Source organism: Aquarana catesbeiana, linkage group LG03 (genome assembly GCF_042186555.1).
Source record: "Aquarana catesbeiana isolate 2022-GZ linkage group LG03, ASM4218655v1, whole genome shotgun sequence".
Lineage (NCBI taxonomy): Eukaryota > Metazoa > Chordata > Amphibia > Anura > Ranidae > Aquarana > Aquarana catesbeiana.
The window spans coordinates 693674637-693695693 of NC_133326.1; the positions used below are offsets into that span (position 1 = coordinate 693674637).

At 41.9% G+C, this 21057-nt stretch overlaps 1 protein-coding gene across 1 annotated transcript; it reads left to right on the top strand.

Moving 5' to 3' along the window:
* The first annotated feature begins 18518 nt into the window (after positions 1–18518).
* LOC141134225 (olfactory receptor 11L1-like) lies at positions 18519–19469 on the top strand. Its single transcript, XM_073623806.1, has one exon. The coding sequence runs from the start codon at positions 18519–18521 to the stop codon at positions 19467–19469; it is 951 nt and encodes a 316-aa protein (XP_073479907.1).
* The last annotated feature ends 1588 nt before the right edge of the window (positions 19470–21057 follow it).

Sequence of the window (21057 nt, forward strand, 5' to 3'; positions counted from 1 at the left end):
TAGCTGATTTTTTGTTTACAAACATTTTTTATTTTTGTTGTAAAGAAAAAGACATACATTCAAATTGTTAAGTATAGTCACATACATAACAATTGTAATCCATTAAGGGATAATCCGGTGATATTCACATTACCAAGGTAAATGATTACAAGTGGCATGAATAACATTAACCAAAACCTGTGACTGTCCTATCCGGTATCCAGAACTATCATTATTGTATTAAGGGAAAATCAAAATGGCATAACATACATAAAATCATAAAGAGAGAAAAAGGGGGGCGGGGGGGCACTGACATATTGACTGTGAGGTACCATGCATAAGTAAATCAACAAACCTTGGACCTTAAAGATCAGAGGATGACCAGGGGGCCCACTTTCTTTCAAATACCGGCATAGTGTCCATAAAAGTGTGGTGGACTCTTTCCATAAGACGGATAGCTTTCATGCGTTTTATTATTTGGTCCCAGGGAACTGCCAGCTATTGCCCAGTGTACTGCACTGAAGAGCGTGTGGCCAATTTTCTGAGCTGGGGGGGTATTGAATTCCGGTGATATGGGCTACCTTAGTTTCTATTTTTAGCCATAGGAATTGAAGAACCTTGCAGCTCCAAAATATGTGAAGGTGTGTGCCTCTATCTGGGCAACCTCAGAAGCAGTTCCCCCGGTCCCCCCAGTCCCCCCGGACCAAGGGGCTAAATCTATTTAATCTTGAGGAGATATAATACCATCTGGTGTGGAGTTTTACCACTGTTTCCCTTATAATACCATCTGGTGTAGAGTTTTACCACTGTTTCCCTTACCGCCATAGATTTTGTACATTTTTGCATATTTGACACCATATCAATCCAACTCTCCGGGGCTATTTCTTGGCCTGTTTCTGTTTCCCAACTGAGCATTTCTTGTGATTTTGAGGGAAGGTCACGTTCATTCAGGTATTGATACATAGTGGAGATAGTGCCTTTATCTCTGGAGGAGACCCTACATACTGTAAGTGTTAAAATGTATTGGATGCATTAGACCCCTCCCTTTGGTAGTGAGTAGAATAGAAATGCCAGATCTGTAAATATTTGTAAAACTCCATCCTAGGTAGTTCATGTCGCTCCTGCAGGAAGGCAAAAGAGCTAAAGGGGGGGTCTTGGGTCAGGGCCTCAAGGGTGGTTAAACCTTTCTTTGTCCAGTGGGAACATTTTTTAGGTGTGTGGTATGCTGACGGGAATCTGGGGTCACTTAAGAATGAGGCCAAGCAAGGGCTGTAGGGGGCCAGAGCATATGAAGTTTTATATAAAGACCACAGCTGTAATGATTGGCCCACTACTCCATTTAATGGTGTCAGGTCTTTGGGCCTAACTCTGTCCAACCAAAGAAGACCCAGGAGATAATATGGGTCCACCATGGTCTGCTCAAACTGAAGCCATGGGATGGGATGCTTCCCTGGGGGGTTGCCACTGTGCCACTTGTACCAGTCTGGCGGAAGCGTAATAAAGCCACAGATGCGGTAGCCCCAGACCTCCAAGGGTTGTTGGTCGGTAGAGTAGTTTTTTATACAACCGGGTTTTTTTTGGCTTGCCAGACAAAGGCATTCACCTCAATTTGAATAAGCTCTATGGTCTGGTGGGAAACATATAGAGGTAGGGATCTAAAGTAGAATAGAAGCTTAGGAAGTACAGACATCCCAATGGCCTGAATCCTACCTAAGAATGATAAAGACCATAGGCATAGCAATTGCTTGATGCAAGCAAATACCGGGGGGTAATTTGCAAAGTATAGTTTGCGGAGGGATGTGGCCAGTTTAATTCCCAGGTATGGTAATGTTTCACCACATAGTGTAAAACCAAACCTAGACTGGATTCCTAAAAGTGTATATTGTGGAATATTGATTGGAAGTGCAGAACATTTTGATAAGTAACCCCCAGGCCGGACAAGTTGTGAAAAGTGTTTAAGGTGGGGATCAAGTTTGGCAAAGAGACCACAGGGTCAGATAAAAAAGGAGGACATCGTCCGCGTACATACTTAATTTGAATTCTTCATCACCTTTCCCGTAGCACTTAATGTTGAGATTCAGGCAAATCGAGCGGCAAATCGATCGGGCTAGAGGCTTAATCGCCAAAGCGAAAAGCAGAAGGGATAGGGGACATCCCTGCCTGGTCCCACGGCCCAGTGTGAAATACTCTAGGTTACAGCCCGGGAGTTTAATGCGGGTGCGAGGGTGATGGTATAGGTCCCTGAAACCATGCACAAACACTCCCTGAAACCCAAATTTGGACAGGATGGATTCTAAGTAAGGCCAAGTCACACTATTAAATGCTTTATGTACGTCTAGGCTTAACAGAAGGACTTTTCTGGAGAACATGTCTAAGTGTATTATATTAGAGGCCAAACAAATATTATCTGTGATTGACCTAGTGGGGATAAAGCCCATCTGGTCTGGGGAGATCAGCATGGGGATTATGGCCGAAAGTCTATCGGCTAGGAGACAGCCAAAAAGCTTCAGGTCATTGTTTATGACCGAAATGGGGCGGTAATTTTGGGGGAGGGAGTGATCTTTGCTTGGTTTGGGTATCAGGGACATGTTCGCCAGCAACATGTCCTCTGGGAAGGTGTGGCCTTCTAGTATGTGATTAAAGACCTTTTCTAGATGTGGGACCAACTGACCTGAATATTTTTTATAATATGGGAAGAAAATCCATCCGGCCCTGCGACTTTGGAGGGTTTCAGGGAGGCAATTATTGCCCGGATTTCCTCAGTGCTGCAGGGGCATTCAGGGCATTGGTTTGCTCCTCAGTTAGGGATGGGAGAGTCAGTCTGTCCAACCATGATTTCATTGAGGGGCCAGGCGGGGAGGGAGGGGTTGCTAGTAGGTCCTGGTAAAATTGGGAGAAGATTTTGAGTACCTTTGAGGGATGGGTGGCCATACCCCCCCCTATCATTTCTAAGTTTATAAGAGTGTGGAGGTTGGATGGTGGAATTTAGTTTTCTAGCAAACACTGCTGAAGCTGAGTTTCTGTGTAATAAGAACTTAGCTTTCGACCATCTCAGTGCCTTTTCCATTTTCTCAGAGAGGATCGTGTCTAACTTGTCTAAATCTGGTGATATCTGCTAGTTTACGTTTTTTCCTAGTCGCGGCTAATAGTATCAGATATCCCCGAATAATGGACACCCCACAGCGTAGTGGGGGGAGTGTCCCATGTGTTGTTAATGCGGAAGTATTCCTCTAAGCAACCAGTTCAGGGTGTGAAAGGAGGGAGTCGTAAAGGCGCCAAGCAGCATTTGTAGGTGAAATGCCAATAAGAGAAATAGCTAACAGTACCATGTGGTGCTCAGGTCATGGGCAAGGATGTATGTTTGCTGTGTTTGAGTTGGCTAGTAGGACTTGAGTACTGAAGATATAGTCGAGCCTACAATAGCTGTCATGGGGGTGTGAATAGGTGTAGTCTCGAGCGCCAACATTGTGGGCCCACCAGGAGTCTATCAGTTGGTGGGAGCTGAGCAAATGTGTGAGGGTCTTTGGGAAAGCATTGGCATTACTTACAACGCAGCTTTTGTCTAGTCCAGAATGAGCCACCACTCCTCCAATCTCCTCCAATCACTAGGTGCGGGGAAAGATACCTGTCCAGGACCTGAAAAAAGAAAGCAAAAAAGAGGCTTGTGAGACATTAGGAGTGTAAACATTTGCTATTGTAATCAATTTGCCAAATATTGAGCCCTGGATTATCAGAAACCTGCTTGTGGGGTCCCTAAACACGTGCTGCACATCCAATAACACTGAGTTTTTTATAAAAATCACCACCCCGTTGGAGCTTGAGTCAAATGTAGTGAAAAAGTGCTGTTTATATTGGGGGTTGAAGTAACTAGGGTGGTTGGAGTCAGAAAAGTGGGTCTCCTGAAGAAGCAATATGTCCGCACCCGGGTGTCTATATGATCTAAAGGCCTTCTTCCTCTTTCGTGGGGAGTTAAAGCCTTTCACATTATGTGATGTTATTTTAATACCCATCATTACATCTTAGAGGGTAGATGATTGGGTTGATGTCAGGTGGAGAGATATGGTCAATAATTAGTAAGTCCCCCCTGGGAAGCAGGAAACCCAAAGGTGCACATGGATAGTGGCATACTGTAGGTTTCCTCTCCCACAGAAACAGCATAAGTACCTTCCCGCAATTATAATATTTTGTTCCAGAACAAAAAACTAAAAAAGGGGAAAAATGAAGGGTAAGGGAAACTAAAAAAAGGTGTCAAACATGAAAAACGTTTTTGAAAGGCGTCGGGGGGGGGGGGAAGAACAGTTAAAAACATTTCTTCCCCGCCAACTAACAGAAAAAACCTTTGTGGAGGACTATATAGTCCAATGCTATAATATTCCAAATAAGCCGTAGGAGTTCAGTGCAGGCGATCTAAACAGGGCCTGAGGTCTGGATGTCCAATCTCCTGTAGGTTGGCGAAGACCCGGAGACCAGGCCTGTGAAAATGTAGAGCAGGGGGTTGATCAGGCGGGCGCAACGAGAATTGGAAGCCATCTTGCGACACATTTTGTTGCATAGTAAAAAGGTGAGGGATGGGAAAGTCAGCAGCATACTGTATTCACTATAACGAATGCTCCTTCCTGGACGAGAAGTCAGCTAGGGAGTCAGATGTGCGCCTCAGTGCTGTAGCTCCTGGCGTTGTCTTCTACGATCTCATTGGGGAGAAGGGGTGGCCCAGATCGGTGAGGGACGAGGTGTAGAAGGCTGTCTGGGCAGGTGCTCTGGTGCTAAAAGTCCCAATTTAACCAGCAACTCTTTGTCATTTTGTAGCGTGGTGACCGTAAAGGTAGTACCATTGTGGGGGACTTGTAACTCAAAGGGGAAGCCCCATAGATAACAAATTCTGTCTGACTGTAGTACTGTGGTGACTTCTTTTAAGTTCCTGCGTTTCTCCAATGTAGCAGGAGAGAGATCTTGTTACATATGGACCCTGGTCCCATCCAGTTGTATATTGGGGTATTGCGGGATGCTCTTGCGCAGATGTGTGTACATGGCTTTCGGGGGTTATACCGGGAGGATGCCCGCAGCTGCAGGCATCCTCCAGGTACTGTTTTTTAGAGCCGACGATCGGCTTTCCAGGTATAACAACCGATGCGGCTAATAGCCGCTCGGCTGTTATACCAGAAGAGTGGGAGGGGACATCCCCCCCTGCCACCGCTCTTACCGGGCCTCCCGTTCCATCGGGAGGCCTGATGACCAATCCACCACCCCTGGCGGCTAGTGACAGTCTGGAACGAAGCCGTGGGCAGCTTCGTTCCAGCCTCCTAATTGTAAACACGGAAGCAACGTCATGATGTCACTTCCCATTTACTTGGCTGCCAATCCTCTATAACTCTAACCTGGTAACCGTAAAAAAATTTTAAAGCATCGCCTATGGAGATTTTTAGGTACTGTAGTTTGTCGCCATTCCACGAGTGCATGCAATGATAAAGTGTGACATGTTTGGTATATATTTACTCTGCGTAACATCATCTTTCACATTATACAAAAAATTGGGCTAACTTTACTGTTTGTTTTTTTTTTTTTAATTCATGAAAGTGTCCCTTTTCCCAAAAAGTTGCATTTAAAACACTGCTGCACAAATACCGTGTGATATAAAATATTGCAACAATCACCATTTTATTCTATAATGCTTGGGGGCTCTAAGTAATTTTCTAGCAAAAAATACGGATTTTAACTTGTAAACACCACATTTCAAAAGTAGGCTTAGTCATGAAAGAGATATTGAGATAATCCTTGAGACAAAGCACGATATCAGACATCCCAACCTGCAAAAACTCATTTCAGGGAGGTGGCAAACTCATTTCAGGGAGGTGGGAGTGGCTTAAACCATGCTACATATTGGGCGTGGCTTAAATGGGGTGTGGTTTAATAGAGTCTGAGATGACTTACAGTGGTAAGTAGTATGTGGAGGGTGGTGTCAGTAGGGCAGTGGACGGTGTCAGTAGTTCTTTATTTTTATTATTATTTTTTTACAATTGTATTTTTTAAATGATTTCACAATTTACTTTTTTATTTTTTGTTTTTCACAATGCTTTGGGGCGGGGTCGTGGACAGTGTCAGTAGAGTAGGTTACTCTGCTCAGTTTTCACAGGACACAGGAGCCATCTCGCTCACTGTGTCCAATTCAGAAATGGCAGGGGCCGGTAAATGACTGGTCCCTTCCTCCGCTCGCCATCCTGACAGATCCCCACAGCTGGCGGGAGAGGAGGGAAGCCGGCTGCGGGGGATGGGGGCAGAGGAGGAGGACAGGGAGCCGGTGAAGAAGGGGGGGTGAAGGACACAGAGGGGTGCTGGAGGAGGAAGACAGAGAGCCGGGTGAAGGACATGGATGGGGCTTGAGGAGGAGGACAGAGAGCCGGGTGAAGGACACAGAGGGGGCTGGAGGAGGAGGACAGAGAGCCGGGTGAAGGACACAGAGGGGGCTGGAGGAGGAGGACAGAGAGCTGGGTGAAGGACAGGAGGGGAGCCATAGAAGACACAGAGGGGGGCTGGAGGAGGGGGATACAGGGAACAGTCAGGGATGATCGGTGCAGCAGGAGGGGCAGCTGTGATCACCGATCTCCCTGTATAGCTATTTAGCTGACAGCCACGAAAGGAAGAGAAGGAGAAGCGGATGTCAGCTATACAGGGAGATCGGTGTTCACAGCTGTCCTTCCTGCTGTACCGATCATCCCTGGCTGTAAACCAGGGGACAATCCAGGATCAGCCCCGCAGCCGGGATATCGGACAGCACTTGCGGGTGTCCGGGAGGCTCCTCCCAAATATGGGAGACTTGAGATGTCTGCGATGTCCCTCGGTGGTTTGTCGTCAGGAGGCTTGGGGCGCAGGGCTCTGTGGATCCTGTTGCAGGCAAACAAGGCATCAGGGGTATCCGGCAACATGTAGAGGAACAGTCTCTTGATCGCTGGGAGTAAGTCTGTTGTCTGCTCTGGGATCCCCCTTATCCTCAAATGATTGTGCCTGTTGCGATTGTCCAAAACTTCCAGATTAGCCTGCAGCTGGGTGACTGTTTCTGTAAGGGATTCATGATCCCTACGGAGGTCAGAATAGGCCAGCTGGAGTTTGACATGCTTTGTTTCTAACAGGTCAGTCCTCCCCCTAGTACTGCCAGCTCCTGAGTCAGCTTCTTAGTGGACTTGTGGAGCTCCACTTGAAACTTGACTGCAAGTTTTTTATACATGTCAGAAAGGCTAGCATCCAGCTCTGCCTTTGTGAGATGAACAGGATACTCACATTGTCCCTCCCTGGAGAGGGTCCAGGGCCTGAGCGCGTGGTGGCTGGGTGCCATTTTGAGACATCCTGCTCTGCTCCTGGCTCTGAAGGAGGTAATTTGTTAGGGATTTCTGCCTCTGACTTACCGCGGCTTACTTTGTGCATCGGCATGCACCTCTGTGTCCCCTAGGAGTGAGGCCAGTTTGGGGTGAAGTCCGGAACGAAATGGCCCCAGGGGAGTGATGGATGTCTCCGCTGCCTACGGAGCTCTCACTACAGGCGTCCTCCGCTCATTGCGCTGTGCATGCACCTTCCTAATTAGCTGATTAGAGTAGCACATGAGTCTACAATATTGAACTTTTCACAATATTCAAATTTTACGAGATACTTTATTTTGGGTTGTGACTAGCTGTAAGCCATAATCATCAAAATTAAAAGAAAGACATGTTTGAAATGTATCACGCTGTGTGTAATGAATCTATATAATATGAGTTTCACTTTTTGAATAGAATTACTGAAATAAATAAACTTTTTGATGATATTCACATTTTTTGAGATGCACCTCTATGGATAACTTCAGATTTATTAGGAGTGAATGTCTGTTTCCACTTACTAGTTACAGTCAAGCATGATGCAAATAACACATGTAATACAATAGTTAAGTATTGATTAGGGAATCTTTCTACATTTAGCCCCAATATGTAATTTTTTCACACAAATAGAGCTTTCTTTTGATGGTATTTGATCACCACTGAGTTTTTTATTTTTTGTTATATAAATGAAACAAGGCTGAACATTTTGAAAAAACAAAAGATATTTTCTACTTTTTGTTATAAAAAAATATCTAATAAAATCAAATGTCTTCGTACATTTAGTCCAATAAGTATTCTGCTACATGTCTATGATGAAAAAAATCCCAATAGATGTATATTAATTGGTTTAGTTTAGTTTTAGCGTCTAGGCCTGCAAATGCCAGGACAGTACAAATACCCCCCAATTGCCCCATTTTTGGAAAGTAGAAGAAGAGGTTACTAAGAGGCATGGCAATTATTTGGAAGTTAAAATTTGTTGTCACGTTTTTTGGAAAATTAGGAAATCAAATAATTGTATTTATTTATTTATTTGACATACTGTCACCAGTGCAGTGCAGCATCATCATATGACTGGTGTGGTGGTGATCAGGGATACTGCCTGGTGGCTGTATGATATAATAAAAAAGAAACGTAACCACTTCAGTCCCGGAAGATTTGGCTGCTGAATGACCAGGTCATTTTTTGCGACTCGGCACTGCGTCAATTTAACTGACAATTGCGTGGTCGTGCGGCGCTGCACCCAAACAAAATTGACGTCCTTTTTTTCCCACAAATAGAGCTTTCCTTTGGTGGTATTTGATCATCTCTGCGGTTTTCATTTTTTGAGCTGTAAATAAAAAAAGAGCGTCCATTTTGAAAAATACACTATTTTGTACTTTTTGCTATAATATTCCCATTTTTTTTTTAAATCAATTTTTTTCTCAGTTTAGGCCGATATGTATTCTTCTACATATTTTTGGTAAAAAAAACCTGAAATAAGCGTATATTGATTGATTGCGCAAAAGTTATAGTGTTTACAAAATAGGGGATAGATTTATAGCATTTTTATTATTATTTTTTTACTAGTAATGGCGATCTGCGATTTTTATTGGGACTGCAACGTTATGGCGGACACATCGGACACTTTTGACACATTTTTGGGACAATTGGCATTTATACAGTGATCAGTGCTATAAAAATGCACTGATTACTGTAAAAATGTCACTGACAGGGACATTAACACTAACTAAGTTAACACTAGGGGGCGACCAAGGGGTTAACTGTGTTCCCTGTGTGTGTTTCTAGGGGGAGGGGACTGACCTAGAGGAAATGACAGATCGTTGTTCTTAGCTATTAGGAACTCACAATCTGTCTCTCCTCACAGAACAGGGATTTGTGTGTTTACACACACATGTCCCTGTTCTGCCTCTTGTGCCTGTGATCGCTCGTGGCCGGCGGGCACACCTGCTATCCCACTTAAAGATGTATAGCTACAACGGCTTGTGGGATCGTGCCGACCTGCTGCAGTATAATGATGGCGGCTGGTCGGCAAGCGGTTAAATAATTTTTTATTCAATTTTTTAACATTGTTTATTTTCTATTTTTTTTTTTTTTAATTTTCACCAGAGTAGTTTAGTGTCACCATAGATACGTTGGTTGCTGTTACAGTGATGAACCCTGTAACAGAAATGTTTTAAACTATCATGAATGGGTTTTATTCAAGCTGCATGCATGTGTCCTGCTTACTAATATAGGGGGTCAGCAATGCCAATAGACGGTGAAAGCAAGGGTCCATCATTCGGAGCTAATTCCTGAAATAATCAGGATTATTCTCCTGGAACTCCCGCAGCAAAGGCATATGACAGAATTAGTCACGATTAAGCAACCAATTCTTGGTCCAAGAACTCCTCATGTTCCTGGACTGGACTTGGGTCAAAGCAATAACTCCAAGCCCTGTAATAGCACGATCTCTCCGAAGAAAACACCACATGGCTAGTAGACGAACGGCCATTCAGAAACTAACTGACAAGCATGCACTGAAAATCAGAAACGAACAGACAAGCATCACCTGAAAAGCACGAATCGACACTCACCAAACTTCTACTAACACAAGATTAGCAGAAGGAGCCCAAAGGGTGGCGCATGACTGTTGAAATTCTTTTTTATCAGCTTGTAGTACATCTAGTACTTCACTACATTCGTAATTGTTGACCAACAATTGTGTGGCTGTGTGTATGCAAGACAAGTTTGGGCCAATGCCCTTCGGACAAAATTCCACGGTTTTGTTGGCCAACAATCCAATCGTGTGTACGAGGCTTAACAGTTTGTCCCTAGTTTATGTGCATTCCTCCTCCTTCCTGTCACATCATAGTGCTCCAGCATGGCCCTACATGGATTTGTGGATTTGAGGCAATAGAAGACAAAACTAGAAAGGCTTTAATATATATATATATATATATATATATATATATATATATATATACACACACACACATACATATACACATACATACATACATATATATACATACACACATGTGTTTAAAATAAGAAAGAGAAAATAAAAAAAAACTTGTGATTAAAATGTGCACTGTAGTTTTCCTATAGTACTCAGATACCTAGGCTCAATGCCAGTAAACAGATACTCTGGGATTCTAAAACTAAAATAAATATAAAATCTAAATAAAATTCCCTCTGTATCAATATTAATGGATCCCATGAAAATATGAATACACACTTCACATTCCCAGAAGATTTATATATGCTGTTTTTTTTTACTTATAAAAAGGAATCATATTATGAGTGATCAGAAATTAAATTATTAAGCAGGAAAATGGTCAGGGCCCTGCTGTAATTTTCACAAATCTTATGTGCTGCATCACATAGCAATTCACATCTTTTTCAAGCATGAATTAAGAAAACTGCATAAAATGATACTTTTATTTGGAATCATACGTTTATTGTGAAAGCAATATTAATCGAAGGATCATTATAACAAAACACTATTCAAGCTTTCAGAGTGCCAACACTTCTATGTGACGTTTGTACTGCTAACATTTTTGGAATATGTTAAACAATTTTCCTCTTGTTTTTACTCCCTACCAGTAATTATACCCTTAATAAGTCTTTAACTGATATAATGAAATGTGATTTGCTTCTATTGGATAATCAATTTTACATATCATTATTTTGTTTTTGCTCTGAATTATTAGGCAAGTCAATGAGAGTTTGATTTATTAAAGCTTTGTCTATCTATCTATCTATCTATCTATCTATCTATCTATCTATCTATCTATCTATCTATCTATCTATCTATGCAAAAGTATTGGGACAGCTACCTTTACACGCACATGAATTTTAATGGCAACCCAGTCTTGGTCTGTAGGATTCAATATTGAGTTGGCCCACCCTTTGCAGCTATAACAGCTTCAACACTTTGGGGAAGGCTGTCCACAAGGTTTAGGAGTGTGTCTATGGGAATGTTTGACCATTCTTCAAGAAGCAAATTTGTGAGGTCAGACACTGATGTTAAACAAGAAGACCTGGCTCGCAGTCTGTGCTTCAATTCATCACAAAGGTGTTCTATAGGTTTGAGGTCAGGACTCTGTGCAGGCCAGTCAAGTTCCTCTACACCAAAACTCGCTCATCCATGAAGACATAGATGAGCGAGTTTGGGGGTGGAGGAACTTGACTGGCCTGCACAGAGTCCTGACCTCACCTTCTCGTCCAACATCAGTGCCTGACCTCACAAATGCACTTCTGAAAGAATGATCAAACATTCCCAAAAACACACTCCTAAACCTTGTTGACAGCCTTCCCAGAAGTGTTAAAGCTATTATAGCTGCAAAGGGTGGGCCAACTCAATATTGAATCCTACGGACTAATGTTGGGATGCCATTAAAGTTCATGTGCGTGTAAAGGCAGGTGTCCCAATACTTTTGGTAGTATAGTGTATCTAGCTATCTCTCTTGTCTTTTCAACACCTCTATTTTATTTTTCTTGTGCCTGCTTGTAAGTCATATTCTCACATATCTTTGATTATACCTCTCTCTTTTTGCCTTTCCTCCTTTATCTTCATCTCTCTGTATTTTTCATTATTTGTTTCTGCTCCTGAAGTATATCTAAACTCAAAAACAAAAATGTAATATATTACAGATTAACAGTCTTTAGATATGGTGGCTGCATTAGTTTTTAGACAAAAAATGGGTAGTGACACTGCTAAATTTTACGTCGGACTTCCCGACGTAAAATGTGCGATCGGAGCTTGTTGTCGGAAATTCCCACCGTGTGTAGGCTCCATTGGACAGTTTCCATCGGAATTTCCGTCGCACAAAATTTGAGATCTTGTTCTCAAATTTTCCGACAACAAAATTTGTTCGCGTAAATTCAGATTGTGTGTACACAATTCCGATGCACAAAGTGCCACACATGCTCAGAATAAATTACAAATTTTTTAATCTTTTAATGCAGTGCATTCTCTTCTTCTTTAGAAAGTTGTTTTGCTGCTCATATTCACAAAGAGTTCTCACAAACTTCTTTCTTTATAATTGGTAATATAGTGTATCTAGCTATGTAGATATAACGATCGTTGCTTCTGTTACTTTCTTCCTCCGCTCACAGATAGTACGTACGAAGCACGCATGTTCCGCTTTATATACCTGGCGCATGTATGAAACTCCGGCCACCCCTGCCATTCTTTCTAGTCTATTCACCGCCCCTTGTCTTTCGTCACAGTGGGAGAGCAAATGGTGGAAAGACAACAGGTGCATGCAGAGGAGAGCAGCAAAGACAAAAGATCGGAGCCCCAAACCTCACGATCCTGGAGGAGATTGAAGGCCTCAATTATGGCCTTTATAAAGATGATGGAGACGGTGGACATCTTCAAGAGGGCCGACTATGATGGGAAGTATGGACCTTACCCAAACACAAATGTGAGAAAGGCCAAGATCATGCCTAAAGTTGTGAAGAGTCTGCACAGGAATTTTGGGGTACGGCGATCCAAGAATCACCTGAGGAAACGATGGTCAGACCTCAAATTGAGGGAGCAGAATCAGTACAGAAGAATCAAGAGAGTGCTGCAAAAAAAGTAAGTATTTTGTCGTGTGTACCTATTCTTCTTCTTAACGTTCGTGCTGCTCCATGCGCTTTTCTTTGCTGTTGTACATTTTAAAATGGTAACTTTCATGTTCATGGGCACAGAAATCGGTCGTAGGAAACATCATTCGTTCACCCACTTATAAGATGTTTTAGGTAGATACAGGTTAACTACATTTGTTCATGCCTATTTGTATTAAAATAAGTTTGTTGTCTAGATGGGTTTGTAACTAGAATGAATTGCAAACTTGATTCAGTGTAAGGAGAGCACACTCAGCAGCTGTTTACACATCTGAATGCAGGAGCACTAGTGTTGGATACCAGAATCAAACTTTTTAGGGTGTGCCACACAGGTGCTCCAGTGCGTACTAGGGGTGTCTCCATGTGTAAAACTTGTACAAAATAGGGAAGTATTCCAGCTTTGGAAATTAGAAAAATAATTTCTTCAGCTTGGAACTCTGCCAAAACAGACAATTGTACAACACTTCCAAGCAATGTTTCATATTCCTATTTCTGACCTCCAATATCTGTGTTCTAAGTATACCTTTTTTTTTATTCACATAGGGGAGAAAAAACTTAGGACGTCTGAGGACACCAGGGACCCCCCACCTCCGAAAGAAGAGTAAGTCACCAAAACACAAGCAGAGGATGAGGAGGGAGAGGTTTTGGAAGTGGGCGAAATTGTCACCACAACAGGTGAGTTTCTGAGACCACAGCTTCAGGTAAGATATCTGTTCCTGCATATTTATAATACATGGTGTGTTTTTGTTTTTTTTAGGTGATGTGGATGTTGTGGAAGAAGAATCTCATTTAACTAGTGAAAGTGCCCAGATCCTCATTAGGGAGAGAATGGGGTGCAATTACAATAGAAAATCTAAAGCAAAACATCAATGATGTTCAACAAAAAATGAAGAACATCATTGATGTTTTAGGGAGAATCTAAAACACACAAAAATGTAACCCTTTTTTTTTTTTCGTGTATTTTGGGTTTGAAAAAAAAGTTTTAAAGTATTTAATAAGCCAAATTTTGAAGATGCACACAGTGTGTCAAAATGTGCTATTTGCCATCAGGGGATATCAATGCATGCGTTTTGTGGGTGCAACCCCTTCGTCGCTACTAAACTAGCTGAGAGGATGGGGTTGCACCCCCAAAACATGTCCATTGATCCCCCATGATGGGAGCTAGCACATGTTGATATTAGGCATGGGATCAGGAGGGAAATCCCCATTTTGAATCCCAATTTGTGTGCATCTTCAAAATGTGGCTTTTACAGGGGTGACATCACCCCATCTGATGAAGGCAATATCAACACAGTTTGGACATACTAATGTCTGATATTGCCTTCACTTTGTCAAAGTTCTGTTACATAACATATGTTATGTTTTGAAACATGCCTGTTTAACCAAAAAAGGCTATTTCTAATTAATGTGACAAAAATAATGTTATAAACCAAAGATATTGGTTTGTTCAAAAACACTTTTCTAAACACATATGTGAATGTGCTTTGAGTAAAAAGTTTTCTACTCAACAATGTGTGGCTTCTTCTTTCAATGATAAAAATTAGTTTTTGGAGTAAAAGTTGGTGTTTACAGTGACAATGGGGGTTATTTACTAAAGGCAAATTCACTTTGCACTACAAGTGCAGTTTCATGCGCACTTGGAGTGCAAAGGGGAATTTCCTTTAGTAAATAACACCCACAGTGCTTTCTAATTGGCCTCAATCATGCCATTTTCATGACTCCACAAAATTCATTCATGGTGCTGAAAATGATGAATATTTTTGTCAGTAATGCATTACATACATTAACAACAAAAACAAAGTGTGTGTAGCAGACCCACAACATAATAATAGTTCGCTGAAGAAGTGATTGTCACCTCATGTATCAAATAAATTACATTTGCACTATTGAAGAAAATGTTCAAAAAGAAAAGCCCATTGGAGAACCTAGGAGAAAGCTAAAAGATACCCAGGCAGTAAATCAAAGGAAATATTCTTTCAGTTTAAGTTCAACAATTTAAGATAAAATGTTTCTTAATCAGTTTCTGGCATATCAATGGCCCCCCCACCCGCAAAGTACTCGACATACTTCTGTCTTACTTCGCGGGGGGGCAAGCCAGGACGGTCAGCTTCAATCACCGTCAGAGTTTCTTGTTAAAGTCCAGCCTCAGACCCAACTGAGGCTACATAGTTCATTGAATTTCTCCTTAAATAGTTGTGTATAATGCAGCATGCAAGGATTATAAGGTTGAGTTTATATTCCGCCATGTTGACTGGCGTAAGGAATAGGCGGAACCGGCTGGCTATTATCCCAAAAGCGTTCTCCACTACTCTTCTGGCTCTGGCCAGACGGTAGTTATAAACCTTCTGGTCCAGGGTGAGTATCCTCATGGCTTCAAAACGGTCAGCTGGTCAGAACGAACTAACAGAAAGCACTGAAAAACAGAAAGGCTGAAGCTGAAAATCAGATACGAGCGGACAAGAACGCACTGAAAATCAAATACGTAATAGAAATACAAACCCACAAGCACAAACTGAAGAGCAGTAATGATCGTAAAAGCAGGGGGCTGAAAAGCACGAATTGTCTGTCACCAAACTTCTACTAACATGAGATTAGCGGAAGGAGCCCAAAGGATGGCGCACTTGATATTGAACTTCCTCTTTCTAGCACCATCGTACGTGTTGTACGTCCCTGTGTTGTTGACGTTTGGAAATTCCGACAACTTTGTGTGACCGTGTGTATGCAAGACAAGTTTAAGCCAACATCCCTCAGAAAAAATCCATGGATTTTGTTGTCGGAATGTCCGATCAATGTCCGGTCGTGTGTACGGGGCATAAGTCTTTGAAGTGGAATACTCAGTATATGTAGAGGTGGAGAGATGAAGAGGGGGGACCTGTATAGATTACTTTAACAGACCAAAAGAACCTTGGCAGCCTTTGAGGGGGGAGTTGAAAGCACTCCAGATATGCAAAGAGAAGAGAAACACGGGCGCCTCTAGGTTATAACTGTAAACATTTTAATGTTACAAACAGCTTATTTTCACCTGTAGGGTGGCTAGGATTTCTCCCCTACAGGCGAAAATCAGCTGTTTGGAACAACGCTCTGCAGTGAACGCCACGCCAGTGTGGATGGACTTGTGCCTTACTTCCCTAACCTCCATGTAAGTGGATAATGCACCTGTATCTCATTAAAATGTTTACAGTTCTAACCTAGAGGCTCCTGTGTTTCTCTTCTCTTTGCATTAGTTTTTAGGCTTTTGAAGCTTTATTTGCATGTGGTGATCCTTCCAGCAACACAATTCCTGTCTTAGAACAGCTACACTCACCCTCCACTGCATCTATGGAGGATCAACATAGCCACCCTTGGGGAGCAGCACTGTCTACCCGTGGAGAGGGTAGTGTTAGATGGACTGGTAGATTTAGATTGGCTTTACATAAGTGAATAAAACATTAAACCCAATTTCCAGATGGGACTTTCTTTTGTTTAGGGATAAGGGTTTTAGTAAATAAAAGTGAAAAAAAAAAACACATGAAGTCCAGCGCTCAGGATATTTGTGTAGAAAACAAAATGCAATATGCAACAGACGTAAATTGTATGTTTTAATAAAACAGTGATAAACCTGTCATAGATAATACTCTAAGGTAACAGTAGTAACTATTAGTGAAACCAAGTTAAGAAGCACTGTAATAAAAACACATAATCGTAGAGGAAAACATACACACAATAACACAGTATAAAAAAGTAAATTCTCACAATGATAAAATTAAAGGACTATGACAAAGCGATCATGCGAGAAACGCGTCGTCAAGGCAACCAAATGGCAGAGGCCCCAGCGGGAGCCTTTCACTGTGACTTTTGATCTATTCACCCATGTATCCACCATTTCTGTGAAGTCACCCTTCAACCAGCATTGGCAGTTTCTCATCACCCTCACCACTCCATCCGGGATCAGCACTTTCCAGACAAGTTTTTTTCCCCTTTTTGTTTCAATCTTTTATTTTTTTATTTTTTATTTTTCATTTTTCCATTGCCTATATGTTTTTTTGGCTATTTCCCAGGCTGGGTAGTCAGATGTGAGCTCCATCAGCCTGCCGCAAGCACCTTCTCCCCCTTGATTGGTTTCCCAGATTCAGTTTTTATCTCAGCGCAGTGTCACCACTCCCCATCACAGAGGTTTCATCCTCGTGGAGACACCTTCCGTTTGACCAGCGGTATGTTTACACTCTCCGACGCTACAGCGGCTTCCCTGTGCTGATGTCATCCGCAACAGTCACGAAGCTCCGGCCAGGCTGTTCTCCGCACAGCGGAGTCATGTACCTCCACACCGCGGCTTTCTCATCATCTGCCTGAGCCAGCGAGCTCCCCCATAGGACGCCTGCCTCCCCAAGGAATGAGGTAGTCTCGTGCACCTCTTTTTGGCTGTAAGTACTTTTGTTTTACCCCTAACATCTCATCCACTGTTACCTGCTCCAAGCCTGAACTTGGCTTCCATCACTTTACCCAGTGGTTCCCGTGGGATATATTCATATTGGATGGATCTCCAGTGTTAGTCTCCCGTTGTCCAAGGCTGACTGTCCCCCCATTCAAGCACATGCTGATGTTCAGTGCATTATTCATTTAATTTTATCATTGTGAGAATTTACTTTTTAATACTGCGTTATTGTGTGTATGTTTTCCTCTACGATTATGTGTTTTTATTACAGTGCTTCTTAACTTGGTTTCACTAATAGTTACTACTGTTACCTTAGAGTATTATCTATGACAGGTTTATCACTGTTTTATTAAAACATACAATTTACGCCTGTTGCATATTGCATTTTATTTTCTACACAAATATCCTGAGTGCTGGACTTCATGTGTTTTTTTTGTTATGATCTGTTTCTATCAGTTACAGTTTGTCTGGCTGCACGGGTTATTGTTGATGGTTTCCCCTCTCTACATTGTGTATGTGCTGTGTGGAATATACAGATTTTATGTGTTATACAGCACATGTTATAAACTCTCCGGGTGGTCCACCACTGGCGCTGGGTTATTACTTTGTGTTTTTTTCTAGTAAATAAAAGTGAACAATTATAACCATTTGTTTTAGTGTTAAATGGTCTGTCCCAACCCTTTTGCTGGACAGCTTGGTCTGTTAAAGTAAGTTGAAAACGAACAGACTGTTACCTAGGTAAAACAGTAGTAAACTGCATACTAGCACATTATGAAATACTTACCTTAGAATGAAGCCCTTCAGCGGTGCACTGTCACCACTGACAGGGCTTCCATCTTCACCTGGTCTTCCTTCCGGGTTCGAGTGCTCTGGCTGTCTGATTGGCCAAGCCGCAATGATGTCACTCCTGTGCATGAGCACAGGCGTCATGGCCACGAGAAAAAGACTTTACTACCACTTTAACACAGACTCACTGCATGGATCAATGTGTAATAAAGCTTTGTTATGGGAAAGACTGATAAAAGCAAAGACTACTGTGTTAATGTCGGTGACAGACAGCATCATATATGTCATTTTTCTTATTTTGCTCATCATTCCACCTTAGGCCACAATAAGGAAAAATAATTTCCCCAGCTCATGAAGGCAACAATACAGAGATTATATTTGTTTATTTTTTTTATTTTGAAGTTATGGATGGGAAAAATATAACCAGAATCACCATGATCCACCTCATTGGTTTTAAAACTCACCAAAGTATACAAGGTTTGATGTTTACATTTTTAATTTTGATTTATTGTGTGACAATATGTGGAAACCTCCTGATCATCACATTGGTGTCCTACAGCAAATCCCTCCATTCTCCCATGTACTTCTTCCTCTCCCAGCTTTCTCTATCAGATATTTTAATAGTTACTGATATTCTCCCCAACACGCTCCATGCTGTTTTGTTTGAGGAGGCCATGATGTCATTTTCTGATTGCATCACTCAGTTGTATTTCTTTGCTATGCCAGAAGCTTTGCAGTGTTTTCTTCTGACGGTGATGGCTTATGACAGATATTTGGCCATCTGTAAACCATTACATTATACTTTGATAATGAGTCACCGGGTATGCTGGATAACAGTAATCACATTTTGGACATTAAGCATGTTAATAGAATTGATTCTTGCATTTGGGATATCAAAATTACAATTTTGTGGCCCCAATATCATTGACCACTTTTTCTGTGACTTTCATCCTCTTATAAAACTCTCTTGCTCTGATGCCACCAACGTTGAGCTAGAAGGGGCATTGTTTGCGGCTGTTTTAGTTTTTATTCCTTTCACGGTCATTATTGTATCATATATTTATATTGTTATCACCATATTTAATATTCCATCAGTTACTGGCAGACAAAAGGTTTTTTCAACCTGCAGCTCCCACCTGACTGTTGTTTCCATCTACTATGGTACAATGGTTTGTGTTTATTTGGTACCTAGTAGAGAAGAGTTATGGAACATTAAAAAATTCTTGTCATTACTGTACACAGCAGTCACCCCACTGCTGAATCCAATGATATACAGCCTGAGAAATAAGGACTTGAAAAAAGTTGTTAGAAAACTTGTAATTCTAGTTTTGAACTTGCAAGTCAAGAAACAATAAATGCTGAGAATAATTTAAAAAAGTTAAAAACATGCAGTGTGTTTTATGTATAACGTATTGAGAAGTATATCAAACATCTACACTAATGCCGCGTACACACGGTCGGAATTTCCAACAACAAATGTTGGATGTGAGCTTGTTGTCAGAAAATCCGACCGTTTGTATGCTCCATAAGACATTTGCTGTCGGAATTTCCCACAACAAATGTTTGAGAGCTGGTTCCGAGGAAATTCTGAGCGTGTGTACACAATTCCGACTCACAAAGTTCCACGCATGCTCGGAATCAAGCAGAAGAGCCGCACTGGCTATTGAATTTCATTTTTCTCAGCTCATCATACATGTTGTACATCACCGCGTTCTTGACGTTTGGAATTTTTGACAACATTTGTGTGACCATGTGTATGCAAGACAAGTTTGAGCCAACATTCGTCGGAAAAAAATCCACCGTTTTGTTGTCGAAATGTCCGATCCTGTGTACACAGCATTACAGTAACATATTATTTCTTCATTGGTGTTTAGATATGCAGTACATGTTAAAGTGGTTGTTAAAACACTCTAACATGTATACCAGCAGCACTGCCTCCTATTTTAGTATTACAATATTAAAAATAAATGCTGTAAATACCTAATTTCAGAGCCGAGATCGCGATCACATGACCGGCCAGATCTCTCCTTTCCTCCTCTGACAAATGCAGCGAGAGGGGCCGAAATTTCCCTGCTGATGTCACTTGGGAGGGGAGGAGGAGAGAGCCCAATAAAAAAAAGGATTTTCAACACAGATATGTTGGCTTACTGAAAACTATATCCATGTACAGTATAGTATAGTATAGTATAGTATAGTATAGTATGCACTCAAAACTTGGTCGGGGCACCTTTTGCATGAATTACTGCATCAATGTGGCGTGGCATGGAGGCGATCAGCCTATGGTGCTGCTGAGGTGTTATGAAAGCTCAGGTTGCTTTGATAGCAGCTTTCTGCATTGTTGGGTCTGGTGTCTCTCATCTTCCTTTTGACAATACCCCACAGATTCTCTATGGGGTTTAGGTCAGACGAGTTTGATGGCAATAAAGCACAGTGATACTATGATCATTAAATCAGGTATTGGTAGTTTTGGCAGTGTGGGTGGGTGCCAAGTCCTGCTGGAAAATGAAATCAGCATCTCCATAAATCTGGTCAGCAGAGGGAAGCATGAAGTGCTCTAGAATTTCCTGGAAGAGGGCTGTGCTGACTTTGGACTTGATAAAACACAGTGGGCAAACACCAGTGAAAGACATGGCTCCCTAAATCATCACTGACTGTAGAAACTTCACACTGGACCTCATGCAACTTGCATTCTGTGCCTCTCCACTCTTCCTCCAGACTCTGGGACCTTGATATCCAAATGAAATGCAAAATTTACTTTCATCCAAAAAGAGGACTTAGGACCACTGAGCAACAGTCCAGTCCTTTTACTCCTTAGGTAAGACGCTTCTGACCTCTCTGGTTCAGGAGTGGCTTAACAAAAGGAATGCGACAGTTGTAGCCCATGTGCTTATGTGGTGGCATTTGAAGCACTGACACCAGCCATAGTCCACTCTTTGTGAATCT

What these genes read in the sequence shown, in the direction of transcription:
- LOC141134225 (XM_073623806.1), top strand. Translation starts at nt 18,519, where the DNA reads ATGGATGGGAAAAATATAACCAGAATCACCATGATCCACCTCATTGGT.